This window comes from Phyllostomus hastatus, unplaced genomic scaffold (assembly GCF_019186645.2).
Source record: "Phyllostomus hastatus isolate PE091 unplaced genomic scaffold, TTU_PhHast_1.1 phas_contig_254, whole genome shotgun sequence".
NCBI classification, from domain to species: domain Eukaryota; kingdom Metazoa; phylum Chordata; class Mammalia; order Chiroptera; family Phyllostomidae; genus Phyllostomus; species Phyllostomus hastatus.
This window is the reverse complement of record NW_025333810.1, coordinates 17,050,172-17,066,541: the sequence shown is the minus strand read 5'-3', so window position 1 is coordinate 17,066,541 and position 16,370 is coordinate 17,050,172. Positions and strand designations below refer to the sequence as shown.

Sequence of the window (16,370 nt, the reverse complement as noted above, 5' to 3'; positions counted from 1 at the left end):
AACCAACCTTACATCCTGGGAATAAATTCCACTTGATCATAGTGTATGTTTTTTTTATGGCTTGCTAATATTTTTTTGAGGATTTCTGCATCTGTGTTCACCAGGCTTATAATTTTTATCTTTTTGTAGTGTTTTTGCCCAGTTTTGGTATAAGGGTAATGGCCTCATAAAATGAGTTTCAGAGTCTTCCCTGCTCTTCAATTTTTTGCAATAGTTTAAGCAGTATAGGTATTAATTCTTCTTTAAATGTTTGGTAATATTCACCTATGAAGACATCTGGTCCAGAACTCTTCTTTGTTGGGAGTCTTTTGATAACTGATTCGATTTCATTAGCAGTTACCAATCTGTTCAAATGTTCTATTTCCACATGACTCAGTTTTGGAAGATATGTATTTTTCTATAAATTTATCCATTTCTTCCAGGTTGTCCAATATTTTGGTATACTGTAGTATTTCCTTATAATCCTTTGTGTTTCTGTGCTGTTATTATTTCTTTTTCATTTCTGATTTTGTAAAAAACTTCAAATGAGGAGATGTTTATTGATTTTAGAGAAGAAGGAGGGGAGGGAGAAACATCGATTGGTTGCCTCCTGTATGCACCCCAACCAGAGACTGAACCCATAACCTTCTGTTGTACAGAACAACACTCCAGACAACTGAACCATCCAGCTGGGGCCATTTCTGATTTTATTTACTTGGGCTCACCCTCTCTCTTTTTTTCTTGATAAGTCTAGTGAAAGGTTTATCAATTTTGGTTATCTTTTCAAATAATCAGCTGTTGCTTCATTGATCATTTATGTTTTTAGACTCTGTTTCATTTATTTCTACTCTGATCTTTATTATTTTCTTCCTTATACTCCTTTTGGATGGTGGTGGTGTTCCTTTTTAGTTTTCTTAAGTGTAAGTTTAGGTTGTTTATTTGAGATTTTTCTTGTTTCCTTAGGTAGGCTTATATTGTGGTAAATTTCCCTGTTACACTGCTTTAGCTGTGTCCCATAGATTTTGGGGTCATTCTGTTTTCATTTTTATTCTTCTTGAGATCTTTTGATTTCTTCCTTGATTTCATTATTAACCCATTCAGTGTTTAGTTACATATTATTTAGCCTATGCATTTGTTTCTCATTTATCTTCTTGTAATTGTTTTCTAGTTTTATGCTACTGTCATCAAAGAAGATGCTTGATAATGATTTTGATCTTCTTAAATTTATTGAGACTTGTTTTGTGGCCTGACATGTAGTCTATGCTAGAAAATGTTCCATGCGCATTTGAAAAGTCTGTATATTTTGCTTTTGGGTGAAATTACCTAAAAATACCATTTCAGTCATATGGTGGAAAGTCATTTAAGGCCACAGTTTCCTTGTTGATTTTCTATCTAGTTGATCTATTCATTGATGTCAGTGGGTCTTAAATGTCCTTTACTGTGACTGTATTACTGTTGATCTCTCCCCTTATATTTGGCAATATTTGCTTTATATATTTAGGTGCTCCTGTGTTGAGTGTGTAGATATTTACGACAAGAGTTATAGCCTCTTGTTGGAATGATCCATTTATCATTATGAAATACCCTTCTTCATTTCTTCTTACAGCCCTTGTTTTAAAGTGATTTTGTCTGATAAAAGTATTGCTATCCCACCTTTTTTGTGTTTCCATTTGCATGAAATATCTTTTCCATTATTTTCCTGTGATTCTGTTTTTCTTTCAGTCTGAAGTTGGTAGGCAGCATATATGATTTTATGATTTTATCCATTTGGCCACCCTGTGTCTTTTGATTGAACCCTTTGCTCCTTTTACATCTAATGTAATTATTGATAGGTACGTAATTATTGCCATTTTATTTGTGGTTTTCTGATTGTTTTTGTAGTTCTTCTCTGTTCCTTTCTTAGTCTCTTGTATGTTAGTAACTTTCTATAGTGTTGTGTTTGGATTCCTTTCTCTTCATTTTTTTTTTATTTCTGTTACAGATTTTTGGTTTGTGGTTACCATGTGCTTCATATATACTGAGCTATGTTTATAGTAATCTATTTTAACCTTTGTACTAGCTTTATAGTTGGTTGATCCACTGTTTATATTGTTAGCTTTTATCAGTGAGAATATTTTTCCGGTATTTTCTTATTCATGTTTTTTATCTTATTTTTTCTTAAGTCCCTTTAACATTTCTTATAATAATGGTTTGGTAGCAATGAACTCCTTTAGCTTTTTCTGGTTTTGGAAACTATTTGTACTTTGATTGATAGGCTACTCTACCCTGAAAATCTTGGTTGTAGGGCCTTGTTTTTTATTACTTTGAACATTTGTGCCAATCTCTCTGGCCTGCAAAGTTTCTGTTGAGAACTCAGCTATCTTTTGTATATAATAATTGCTTTTTTCTTGCTTCTTTGAAGAAAATTCTCTGTCTGTAACCATTGGTATTTTAATTATGTGTGTCTTGGAGTGGGCCTGTTTGCATTCATCTCATTTGGGACTTGCTGTGCTTCCTGGATTTGTATGTCTTTTTCTATCACCAGGTTAGGGAAGTTTTCAATCATTGTTTTTTCAAATAGGTTTTTTAATTTGTTGCTCTCTCTTTCTTCTTGTACCCCTTTGATGCAAATGTTGGCTTGCTTGATGTTATCCCCAAGGTCCCTTAAGCTATCCTAATGTTTTAAATTCTTTTTTCTTTTTGCTGTTCTGATTGGGTGTTTTCTACTACCTTATCTTCCAGATCACTGATTTGATCCTCTGTTTCACCTAATCCACTATTGATTCCCTCTAAGGTGTTTTGCATTTTACTTATTGTATTCTTCACATCTGACTGGTTCTGTTTTGTTTTCTATATCCATTTTTATGCTTCGTGTCTTTGTTGAAGTTCTCACTGAGATCATTTAACATCTTTAGAAACAGTGTTTTGAACTCTCTATTTTGTCAATATGCTTGTCTTTATTTTGTTTAGTTTTTTTTTTCAGAGTTTTGTTCTACTTCATTTGTGGTGTGTTTCTTTGTCTCCTCATTTTAGCTGGCTTCCTGTGTTTGTTTCTGTGTATTAGGTAGATATGCTATGTCTCCTAGTCATGGCAGGGTGGTCTTATATAGTAGGTGTCCTGTGGGGCCCAGCGACGCAGTCTCTCTGGTCACCTGAGCCGGATGCTCCAGGGGTGTCCCTTGTGTGGGTGGTGTGTACCTTCCTGTTGCAGTTGAGCCTTGATTGTGGTAGGCATGTCGGTAGATGCGATTGATCCTTATGCTGACTGGCTGTGACAGTAGCAGATGAGCTGTTGTGCATAGTCTGACTCTTTAGCAGGATTTGCTTTAGTGGGACTCTGTTGCATATCAAGTCTGCCCTTTGGGTGTGGTGTTTGTGAAGGTGATTGGGTGGTACTCTGGTTTGCTCTGAAGCCAGCTAGTGGGTGTGTTGGCTCTGAGGCTTCTTGTGAAGGGCTCTGGTACAAGCCAAGTTCAACTTCAGCCTGTACCTGGCCTTAAAGCCCCTTGGTAGGAGCTACAACTTCATCTGCAGTTGGTTACCACCTATGTTGGGCTTTAAGGTTCCTGGGAGAAGTTATGCTGAGAAGTGAGACTGGCTGCCCCTAGTGCTGGGCTTGGGGGCTGTTTAGCAACAGAAACAGGGCTTGTGGAGGTCAGCTGCTGCTTGTTTGGGATTTGTGGACCTTTAAGAGCTTTTAGGAAAGTGCAGTGTGAGCCAAGGCAAGCCGCTGGTGTGGAAAAGCTGTGGAAAGTGGTTTGGGTCAGGCCTGGAAGTAGGGTGGGGCATGGTCTCAGGGAATCACCAGGGAAGGGCAAACGCTGTTAGCCAGGTTGATGCAAAGATTAGATTTGGTATGTGCTGGCTGGGGCATCGGGGAAGGGAAGGCTCTGTAAAGGAACAGTGGTGTCCACCATCACTTAGGTCCTTGAGAGAGCTGCCTGTACCCCTGCCCTGTAGCCCTAGCCCTGAAGCCAGTCATTTTAGTTCTTCCCCATAGACCCCTTAGGATCTTTGAGCTACTGCCACTGTGCTGGAGCTCCAAGCAAGTGAGTTTCTAAGTGAGTCTGTGCTTAGGCTTTTTAAGACTTGCAGCACCTAAGTTTTAAGCAACCCACTGTCTTTCTCAGACACAGTTCCCTCTTGTTTTCACTGCCAAGTGTTATGGAGACTTCTCTTCCCAGTATTGGTGTCCTGGGCTTGGGAGCCCAGTGTTAAGGCTGGGACCCCTTGCTCCTCAGTGGGGACTTCCTGCAGCAGAGATATTCCTCCTGATTCTAAATTGTCACACTCTGGATGTGGGACCTGCCTGTTCCACATGTCTGCCCCTCCCACCAGTCTCAACACAGCTTCCTTATATCCTTAGTTATAGGAATTCTGTTCAGTTAATCTTCGTGTGATTCTTAATGGTGTTATTCTATAATTTTATATGGTCATGGGAGGAAGTGAGCAAAGGTTTATCTATTCTGCTATCTTGACCACCTATTTTACTTTATACTTTACATAAAAAAATAACTATTGAATATTTACTATGTGCTCAGTACATGAATTAAATTCATTTTAATCTGTTTTAGTCTAAGTGGTTATAGCAATTTTATATAAACTATACAAACTCTCTTACAGCATTTTTACCTAACATTATATCTCAGATAACTTTCATGTCATTATATCATCATTTAGCAGAGACACTGTATGATTACTTAATACGAGGTCTGTCCAGAAATTATCCAGCCACGTGCTTTGAAAAATAGAGACATCTGCTGAAGAAGATACAAGATACAAGAAACATTGCACATAAGACAATGACATCTCAGTGCCCTTCAAAGTTGGCACCCTGGGTCCTCACACAGTTCTCCCAGTTGCCATCAGCTGCCCAATGGTATTAGTTTGAAATCTCTTCCCTTTCAAAGGTGATTTTAGTTTGGGGAATTTCCAGAAGTCACAGGGCACTAAATCTGGGCTGTAAGGGGGCTGAATCACGTGGGTGATTTGAAGTTTTCCCAAAAAAACTCTGCATGAAACATGATGCATGAGTTGGTGCATTGTGATGAAGCTGCCAATCACCAGTTGCACATAGCTGCGGCCTTCTGAATCATCTGAATAGTTTCTGTGGAGTAATGTTCAAGCTTAACACAAAATGTGATGCAGATTTGTTGTTCTACTCACTCAGTCATTTTGAGTGCAACATCCACACAGTACACATTCTCATTTAATGACGTCTACACCCCCACTGACTTTTACAGTGAAGTCGTCATTGTTCATGCATGCATACTCCAGTCCACTCTCATTGGCTGCCAGGTTACATCGATGTCTTACAAACCATTCTCACTATATTAACAGTGGCTGGAATTTTTCTGGACAGACCTCATATATTTAAGCCATCTCCTGATGATGAACACATCAGTTGTTTATAGTTTATTGTTATTTTTTAACAATTTTCTAGTAGACAGTAAAGGTCTGTTAGAGGCTATTTTATATTTTATGGGATAAGAATCCTATGTGTATGTCATGTGGCCATGAATCTACCAACTTTAACATTACTCCTAGTACAGAAGGCATCCTTCAGCAATTGCTAATTTACAGGTCTCCAAATTTTGGTGGAGTGGCTTAAACACTTTTTTATCGAAAGCCGGGACTAAGGTGTTACATTAAATAGCCTGGATTAAGATCTTTTAACAACCTTCTCTCATTATGAAGAGGATGGCAGAGGAAGGAAAAGATTTTAGGGTATGTGGAAATAAGGAAAACTCAATTGTAAAACACTTGGCCATTTTCTTCTCGATGAACTTTCATGTATTCATGGATCAGGTGAATGAAATGTAAACTTTAAATCTATAAAATTATTTTTGACTCTGTGCTCTTCTCTGCTCTTCTAAGATAAACTTCTAAAAATTAATCAGACTAGCAATTTGAATGTACTTTGGCAGAGATTTAGACATTTTGAGTGATTTTTAAGACTTGAAATTAAAAAATCATTAACATTTTTGCAAATACCTTTGGAGTTCATCAGACATACTGAGCATGTTTAGTGGTTTACAAAGTAATACTCTTTTTTTTTTTCATTATTTTTAAATGTTTAGTTAATTCCATGTACCATGAAACTTCCAGAAAGACAGCCTGAGTTTTTCTTTTACTATTCTTTGCTGGGAAATGATGTTACAAATGAACCCTTCAATGATTTGATCAACCCAAACTTTGAGCCAGAAAGAGCATCTGTTCGAATACGAAGCAGTGTAGAAATTCTTCGTGTTTACCTGGCTCTTCAGTCTAAACTACAGGTAAGTACTGCAGAAAAAAAAAATTTTATTAGAGATGATATTTTTAAGCGTTAGAAAGGTACCTAAATCATTTTACTAGTGGAGGTCATTTTTTTCTGCCACATCTTTTAATTTTTTAGGAATTATCCTGACTTATAAAGTCATGGCATAATAGTTACTTCAGAATTTTAAGAGATTTACCTTTTTCCTAGTTAATTGTGAAAAGAGATATGTCACTTATCAGTCCTTTATAATAAAACATTATACTTGACACTTAAAGCTTTGAGCACAGGAAAGATTTCGTTACTGTTGGTAGAGATAGCTACAAGCACAAAGATCCCACTTTAGAGTTCAGAATTTACACTTCTCGTTGCTATTGAAGCAAGAGAGCCCTGACTGGTCAGGCTTAGTTGGTTGGGCATTGCCCACAAAGCAAAGGGTTGCTGGTTTGATTCCCCGTTAGGGTACATGCCTGGGTTGCGGGTTCAGTCCCCATGTCAGGGCACGTGCAAGTGACAACCAACCACTGGATGTTTCTCTCCCTTTCTTTCTCCCTCACTTCCCTGTCTCTAATAAATAAATAAATAAATAAATACATTTTTTTAAAAAAAGCAAAGAGATAACATAACTTTCTAAAACCTGCCCTTGAATGGGAGTTTTTGTAAACTAATTTCAAAGTGGACTCTAAAAGTGAACCTTACCTTGTGAAAATTACTGTTCTATTTTTATTACAGTTGCCCTAAATTAACCTAAAAGGGGATAGCCATCTATAGGATGTGATAGTCATTTACTTATAGTGAAGTGATCAGGCTTGTGTTTTGGGTAGAAGGTAAGAAGAGGCATTAAGGAATTTTAGTAGAACTAAATTTTAGAAGTGACTGTGCTAAATCCAAGATATTTAGAAAGCTGAAGGCTATATGAAATGATAAAATGCAGAGAAAAGCCACATTTAATTTTATTCTATATTTGACATATCAATTCTTACCTAAAGTACTGACTTGTTTGATTCTCAAGAACATTTAAGTCATAAAAATTCCTTTTCTCCAGCCCATTATAATCATCACACTGATAATATTAAGACTAAGTTACAGATATTGCTGATGTTAGAACTAAAAATATTTTCATGTTGTGATTGCTTATTGTTTCTGTGAGTGCTAAGTTTGCCATGGCTTCAATACGGTAAGGGAAAAGAATAGTTATATAACATGTACGTACGTGGAGTTTCCTTTTCATTTTTGTTGCAAAAGGTGGTAATGTCGAAGTTTTGCTTAGCCATCAGTGATGAACAGTACATTCCATCCCGGGGTAGTCTCCTTTACCTTTTTCTGTTAAGCACTTTTCTATAAATAAAGTCTGAAAAGCAAGAAAAGAGAATAAAACACAATTATTTGAGATTATTTAATTTCCACATAAAGCTACTAACTTACTTTTTTAGAGATGTGTTTAAGTTAGGATTGAACTGGAAATAGAAAAAACTGTTCAAGTATTTGTTTTCTATCTAAACTCATGTATATGATATCATTTACATATGTAAAATAGCATAGTAAAATATTAAAGTAACCATAGCTCACCAAAGAGACAGGGGAAAAAAGGGTGTACCATATATTATACAGTACTGAAAGAAAAAATGAAAAAGAAGTGATAACTTTATTATTGAGTTCTTGGTAAGCATTGTGCCTAAACAACCGTTTTAACAATTGTATCAGAATATATTACTGAATCACTGCAGGTCAGTAAGATAACCTGCATTATACTTGCCTTCTGTGGAACACAAGTTTGTGTTAAGTTTTATAACTTTTAAAGTTTAGGAGAAAGAAGGAAATATAAAACCCTGTTTTGATTTCCCTTTCATATTAGATCCATCTCTGCTGTGGAGACCAGTCACTTGGAAGTACAGAAATACCCTTGACAGGATTACTGAAAAAGGGCAGTACAGAAATCAACCAGCACCCAGTCACAGTTGAGGGTGCTTTTACCCTTGACCCTCCGAACCGAGCCAAACAAAAGCTTGCACCCATTCCTGTGGAGCTGGCCCCAACTCTGGGAGTGTCTGTGGCTCTGCAGAGAGAAGGCATAAATGCACAGGCAAGTAGTGACCCTCTTTCCCCTACTGCAGCTTCTCTAGTTTCAGTCATGATTCTTCACAGAAGTTGAACTTCGAGTTACCTAGAATGAGAAAGTGTTTATTATGTATTAGTCTTAATTAGTAGCCTACGTCACATGATACCTCCTTTCTGAAAAGTGCTGTGGCTTTCACTGCTACGGTTTTTAAGTAACTATCCAAAGCTTTTAGGTACAGTCTTCTCATGTGGTAGAAATCATTCCCCCACCGTCAACTCACAGTCAGTGACTATGGCAGAAAAGGAGCTTCAGCAAAAGAAAACATTTTTTTAGACCTAGTTTCTGGGAATCTGCATGAATCGGTTTTTTGGGGAGTTAACTCAGCTGAGCTAAGATAATGTTCTTGGTTCATTAGTGCTTTATAGTTCCCATGCTCTCTTTAGGCAATGGAGTTGAACATACATGGTTTGTTATTGTATATACTATATCCCCAAATCAACTTCAGCATCCTGTTCTTTTAAAGAATTGGTCTTTATATAGCTTATGAATTAAAGGTAGAAAAACTGAAGTGAGAGTTTTAGAAATAATATCTATATTTTTAGAGAGTAGTAGACCAGAGGAGTGGAAAAAATCATACTAGACATTGATATGTATATTTTTTTAAGTAGTGTAGGCCTTGGTATGAATAACCATTCCCAGGGATACCTATACCTGACTTCTTTTATCCAGTGTTTCCTCTAACCCATTAGGATGCATTTTGGTAGGTAGAGCTGGATATATTTCCTTCTTGTTCATCTTCCTTTTTCTGGTCCTAGATGCTATAAGAAAATTTGCAAATTATGAAGAAAAATAGACTAGGAATATCCAGACTGGGAAAGGAAGCTTATATTTTAAAAAGTCAACGTCAAGTTTTTTGCTTAATTGTGAAGGAAAGTTCTTTGCAAATTATACTTTATTTAAAAATTGTTTTTAGTCTTTAATTGAGTTAAAAACCCAGAATGAACATGAGCCACAGCATTCAAAGAAGAGAGTTTTAACCCCCATAAAGGAGAAACTCACTGAGCCAAAGTCACCAAGTGTGTCCCCTGTTACACCTCACGACCAGTCACCTCCAACCAAAGATGATGCAACAGAAAGCGAAGTGGAAAGCTTACAGTATGATAAGGACCCCAAACCAAATCCAAAGGGTAAGATTTTGTTTTTAACAGATTTTTTAGGTACAGCCTTTGCAGCTATCTAATAAGTGACTAGGAGGCTTTTCATGGGATCTAAGTAAAAATTGAGTTTTTTAAAGAACCAATAATGTGCAGTAGTGTAAAAAAAATCATTTTCAAGTAATTGTAATCCATTTAACTTCATTATAGAACTTGCAAAATGGTAAGAACATTTTTCTTTTTACTTTTGTTCTAGAAATAGTAGCCTGTTCAAAAGAAATTAAAGAATATAGGAGAAAAAATACAATAAAGATTAAATTTTTAAAAAGAAGAATATACAAGGGTTCCTAGAACACTCACCTAGTGGAGGACAAAAAAAAAAAAAACAACGGGATTATCTTCTGGAGGACGGGCCCCTTGTAGTACAGGCTTCCCCACTCGGTGAGTGTTCTAGGAACCCATCTGTATCATTGTATGTACCAGCTGTTGTTGCGAGAGGCTACATTTGGCTTCAATGAATTTTTTTTTAATTCTTTCAATGTGTTTGCCCATTTCATTGGGCAACTGCACCTGCCCATACTACACTGAGTGCCCAGTAATTTTTGATCAAAAACAGCATGACCCTCATGCCCCACCATCCTTATTTACCCGTTCTCATTCTGAGTGACTGTTTTTTGTTTCCCTGGATGAGAAAGTCCTCAGAGAGAAATGTTTTGCTGATTTGGAAGAGGCGAAACAAAAAATGGCAGAAGCACTAGAAGGCATCAAAATCAATGAGTTCAAAAATTATTTTGGGCAGTAGAAAAAACATCTTGATTGATGTATTGCATCAAATGGAGAGTACTTTGAGGGTGACTGAAGTTTAAACATGTAAGAATAAATATACAATTTTTTAATAAATAAATTCTGGTTCTTTCAGATAGAGTTTTAACTAGTAAGTTCTTGAATATCTTGAATACATTGGAATTTTAAAGGCATTATGTTTCTTATAGTAAACTCATACTAATCATTTTTTGATCCTAAAAAGAGTCTGTGAATGCATATTTACCTGGCTTTAGAAAGTTTTCCATCCATCACATAACTGGTCTACTGTTATGTTTAGTAGCGTAAGTAACTGGAGTAGTGGTAGGTGAGGAGTTAGGAATGTGGGTGCGATTACAGCTTTGTCACTGAGCTGCTGTATGACTGAGAAATCTGTGTTCTGCAGCAGGGTTGAACCAGCTGGCTCTGTTTTTTTCAAGTTTTAGCTTTTCATTAGACTATGTCATATGTACTTAAAGTAACCAAAACTACCTTTTTTTTTTAAGATTTTATTTATTTATTTTTAGAGAGGGAAGGGAGGGAGAGAGAGAGAAACATCAATGTGTGGTTGCTGGGGGTTATGGCCTGCAACCCAGGCACGTACCCTGGCTGGGAATTGAACCTGCGACACTTTGGTTCTCAGCCCACGTTCAATCCACTGAGCTACGCCAGCTAGGGCTCAAAACTACTTTTTTAAAAGTATTGTAATTATACTTGCACTAAGTCTCAAATATAATCCTTAATGCTAAGTTCTGTTCAGCTGCTTTTTGGAATCAGGCAGCTGTCACACATAACTGCATTGGTACTGCATGATTAGTACATGCTAAGAGTAAGCTCTTCTTTATACACAGTTCTATAATGGGAATGAAAGCTTGCATAATTTGGGGCGAGTCACTTTTAAGGTGTTTATGCCTCAATTCATATGTTTATAAAACCAAATGGTGAAATTCCTTTGGATAACTTAAGAAACACTTAGCAAATGAATTATTTAAAGGAACATTTTTACATTTATTTTAGCCATCACTTCTTCTGTACCTGCCTCACTGGCCCAGCCGGCGACTACATCCAATGCTCCAGAAACAGCCTCAGGACAGAAGATTGCTGTTCCAGCAACATCACATCATTTCTGCTTCTCGATAGACTTAAGGAGTGTCCATGACTTGGAAGTTGGGTTTCCAATCAACTGTATATTAAGGTGTGATGTTTTGTTTCAAAGTATTATTTTCTGAGGAGAAATGCCTTTACTCTTTTTGGGAAGTTGCAGAGAGAGATGTCACCAAAGAAGTTACACCACTTACTGAATTAGTGTACTGAAAAAGGGTAAGGCTGTGGCCTAATGATTTCAAACTTAAGCCAGGCTGGCATTGGTGAATGGGAGGTAAGTCTTAACTGTTCCAGTGAAATAATTGTAAGTGTTGATAATAATTTATTAGCGGTCCTATTTAAAACGTGACTCTTGAACTTAAAATGTGTTTCTGGAAATGGTGCCGCAGGTCAGAATAATGGAAGGTATCTGATTTTTCTGTAAAAACTGTATTATAAGGGGAGGTTATATTCCCAAAACCTACATTTTATAGCTGTGACTCTAAAAACCAAACTTAATGTACTGTAAGTGGAATGTGTCCACACTTTCCAATATAAAAAATTGAAATATGTACTTCATTCAGTTAAATGGTTTTATACACTAGTTTATTTTTAGTAATATTTTCATAGACTTTTGTGGTTGAGATAGAAATTAAATATAATACAATAATGTGTTTTAGTTTGGAGTATTTGGTTTCTTCTCATAAATTTCTTTGGAGCAAGCAGCAGCATTTGTACTAAGGTTCTTGGTCTTTATGTGATTAAAGGGAGTGAATTTTTCTGTCACCTTGGATTGCCATTCCTAGGGGTGTCAGTGGCTGCACATTGCTTCCTGCTGTTATTTGAAGCATACTTACTTTTCAGATGCATAAATCAACTCACACTTAGGTCTACTTTTTCAATTCTTTGATTTTTTACAAAGTTGTTTCCAAAATCTCCCAAGCTTTAGTGTGAGTAATGGACAGAATCGAAGGGACCCAGCACAGTGTGATTGTGAATTCACAGAATGGAAGTCTTTCCATCGCAGCTTAAGTCTGCATTTTACCTCGTGTTGGGGCTGAGAGTCGTTGCTAAAATGTTTTTACTTGAACATTAAGGCTAGCAAGTTTCCTCGTACAACTATAGTTTTCCTTCAAGTTTGTGTAACATCTCTTCAAATTCTTTTTAGAAATAGAATTATTATTATTTATCTCAGGTTTTTTTTTTTAGTGGGAGTCTTTTCTCCCTCTATTTCTTTATTGAGGTCACTCTTCTGTTGTTCTAGGGAATCTGATCTTAGAATATCTAAAGAGGATGGTGGCCAGAAGCATAGTAACAGGGATAATCTAAAATTAGATGCCATGAAGGGGAAGCCTTATACAAACCACTTGGAAAGCATTAATATTAGATTTTGTGTTTCCTTTTTGCCATAGAGGTTATTTGTTTAATCATGCAGTACCTGCAGTATGCCAGAAGTGTGCCTGGTATTAGGGGTACATGGGGTACATTAGGGGTAAATGCCCTACACTGTGTGTATTATAAACAGTTCAACCTAGTGAAGGACAGATTCAGAAATAAGTCAGTATGTGAGGGAGGCTAGTAGTTCACTTGGCAAAGAAAAGGGGAAAGACTGAAATTTTTAAAAAAGGACTACTGGTTCTGTCTTAGGTTCATTTTAAGTTATTATTAAAAATGCTGGCTATTTAATGTTTTCTGTGTTTGTATGTTATCATGCCCTGCTTTGGTATGAAGTTGTGGTTTATAACTATGTGATGGGATTTGTGAGATAACACTGGTATTTTTAAAAGAGTGTGTGTGTGTGTGTGTGTGTGTGTGTGTGAGATTTTTTAATCTCAACAACCTGTAGTGGGGCAGTGAATTTCTAGGGCATGAACTCTGAGATTCCCTGATTTCAATGGGTGTATAATTATATTGAAAATGAGTGAATGCATAGGATTCTTATGAGGAAAGCAACTTTTATTAGTGGCTTTAAATTTTAGTTTTCATAATGAATAATAAGTTATAACATGAAATTTAAGTGAGAATTATAATATCTTTGTATTTGGCTTTAAATACAAAAAGAACTTCAAGTCAGACATTCTTCCATTTTATCTGGTTTAGTTTTTGTGATGAAAGGAAGAAAAAGTGTTATGTCGCTCTTTGATTCACCTGTCGTACATCTGAGTTGCTTTCATCCTTGATTCTCTGTTGAAAGACAGGGTACCATAAATGTACCCTTTTGGAGTTGACTAAGGTCTTTTTAGCTCATAAAAGATCAAGACATTATTGTATAAAGGAAGGGAGGTAGAAATTAAATTCAGCAAGATTTCCTTGAGTGTTTACTATGTGGCGGAAACTGCTTATTTGTCCCTGGGAGTTCAAAGATGAAAAAGAGAGGACTGGAACCCTCAAGGAACTGTATAACAAATGGGAACTCAGTTTTTATTTAGTAAGTTATTTTCATTCCTAACTCTTTGTCTTATGTGGATTGCATCAAAATTACTATCTCTTCCTTATTTGGTATTATTGCCTTCAAGACCCCAGAATCCTCTTTCTTCTACAGAGGATAATTGAAGGATTACCTGTAAAGCAGCTTGGGAGGTAGTATTGTGCAAATGATGCATTTTCTGTATAATTTCTATAATTTTATATCAACAGAAAATATTTGTATATTTTAAAGTTGGTGAAAAGAGTAAAACCATAATGTATTTTTATCACTTATCTATTTAAAAATTCTGTTTGCTCATAACGTTCATATTGTACTTTTTTATTATGCTATTACACTTGTCCCATTTTTTTCTCCCCTTTATTCCCCTCCACCCTACAGGAGGACTTCCCCCCTCCCACCAGCATTTCCCCACCTTAGTGCATGTCCATGGGTCCTACATATAAGTTCTTCGTTTCCCATACCATTCTTAACCTCCCCCTATTTTGTACCTATCATTAATGCTCCCCATTCCCTGTACCTTTTCCCCCATTCTGCTCCCCACCCCACTGATAACCCTCCATGTGATCTCCATTTCTGTGATTCTGTTCTTGTTCTAGTTTGCTTAATTTTGGTTTTTGGTGTGTTTTTTGGTTTTTTGTTTGTTTTTAGGTTCAGTTGTTGATAGTTGCAAGTATGTTGTCATTTTACTGTTCATATTTTTTATCTTCTTTATCTTAGATAAGTCCCTTTAACATTTCATATAATAAGGGCTGGGTGATGATGAACTCCTTTAACTTGACCTTCTTTAGGAAGCACTTTATCTGCCCTTCCATTCTAAATGAAAGCTTTGCTGGGTAGAATAATCTTGAATATAGGTCCTTGCCTTTCATGACTTTGAATACTTCTTTCAGCTCCTTCTTGCCTGCAAGGTCTCTTTTGAGAAATCAGCTAACAGTCTTATGGGCACTCCTTTGTAGGTAACTGTCTCCTTATTTTTAATCTTGGGTCATGTAATTATGATGTGCCTTGGTGTGTTCCTCCTTGGGTCCAAGTTCTTTGGGACTCTCTGGGCTTTCCAGACTTCCTGGAAGTCTATTTCCTTCACCAGATTGGGGAAGTTCTCCCACATTATTTTTTCAATTTCTTGCTCTACCTCTTCCCCTTCGGGCATCCCTATGACTTGGATGTTGGAATATTTAAAGTTGTCCTGGGGGTTCCTAAGCCTCTCCTCATTTTTTTGAATTCTTGTTTCTTCATTCTGTTCTGGTTGAATGTTTATTTCTTCTTTCTGGTCCAAACCATTGGTTTGAATCCCTGGTTCCTACCCATTACTGTTGGTTCTCTGTATATTTTCCTTTATTTCTCTTTGCATAGCTTTCACTTCTTCCTCTGTTTTACATCTGTACTCAACCATTTCTGTGAGCATCCTGATCACCAGTGTTTTGAACTGTGCATCTGATAGGTTGGCTCTCTCTTCATCACTTAGTTCTGTTTTTGGAGCTTAGATCTGTTCTTTCATTTGGGCCATACTTTTTTTTGTCTCAGCACATCTGTTTCATAGTAAGGGGTGGAGCCTTAGGTATTTGCCAGGGTCGGGGAAACCCACATTGCTGCATTGTGGCTCTGTATGTGGGTGAGGGGCCCGAAAGGGAACAGTTCCACTTTCTGGGCTCTCGGTTGGCTTTCAGTCACTTCCCCTGCTACCTAGAAGCAAACTGGGCCCTTCTGGTACAGATTCCCAGGTGGGTGGGTTTGTGTACGTTCTAGGATCCTGTGGGTCTCTCCAACTTACTCTCCTGTGAGGCAGGGAGTTTCTCCTGCTGCCACAACCCCCACAGGTGTTTTCAGTCAGAGATTTTGAGGCTTTATTTCCCCATGCAGGAACCCTGGATTGCTTGGTATGTCACACTTCCTAGTAATTTGTCCCAGTTTATCTGCACGCAAATCTGGGACCTCCCGGTCCTCCAGCTGCTGCTTTGCCTCAAGTCCTCTCTGCCCCAGCTGCCCATCTCTGCCCCTCCTACCAGTCTGGATGAATGTTTCTTTTTTAACTCCTTGGTTGTTGGACTTCCATACAGTGCTATTTTCTGGCAGTTTGGGTTGGTTTTTGTTTTTAAATTTGTCATTGTCCTTCTTTTGGTTGTTCAAGGAGGCAAAGTGTTTCTACCTATGCCTCCATCTTGGCCAGAAGTCCCATGTTTTTCCATATTGTAATTTTTTTAACAGACTGTAAACTCTGTAAATGCTAAGATTTTGTTTTTCTGAAATTCTAGGTACTCTTATCCATTCTTTGGAAGTGCAGCTCCTATTATGACTAATCCTCCTGTAGAAGTTCGGAAGAACATGGAAGTTTTTCTTCCCCAATCCTACTGTGCATTTGATTTTGCTACTATGCCTCATCAGCTGCAAGATACCTTCTTAAGGTAATGTATATACTACACTGTGTGTATATGATACTGTTAATATCTTCTCAAGTCAACTCTTGGAAAGTTTGTCTTATAAAGAAGAGGAATTCCTGCAGGTTTAAATCCATAGCAGTTTATGCATTTGAGAATCTAGAAACAAATATACTAATAATGTCTGTTTCATGTATCCTTTTGCTACAAAGTTTTATGTGGTTATGAAGGCTCTTTTCACATCTTCATATCT

At 37.0% G+C, this 16,370-nt stretch overlaps 1 protein-coding gene across 3 annotated transcripts in view; it reads left to right on the top strand.

Annotated features, from left to right (window-relative positions):
* Positions 1–16,370, top strand: part of CEP120 (centrosomal protein 120) — a 73,541-nt gene that overhangs the window by 20,948 nt on the left and 36,223 nt on the right. For all 3 annotated transcript variants that reach the window (XM_045838064.1, XM_045838063.1, XM_045838062.1), the window contains 5 exons: positions 6,039–6,236; positions 8,073–8,300; positions 9,250–9,463; positions 11,249–11,426; positions 15,995–16,144. In XM_045838064.1, coding sequence (XP_045694020.1) covers positions 6,039–6,236; positions 8,073–8,300; positions 9,250–9,463; positions 11,249–11,426; positions 15,995–16,144 — 968 coding nt within the window. The remainder of the gene's footprint in view (positions 1–6,038; positions 6,237–8,072; positions 8,301–9,249; positions 9,464–11,248; positions 11,427–15,994; positions 16,145–16,370) is intronic.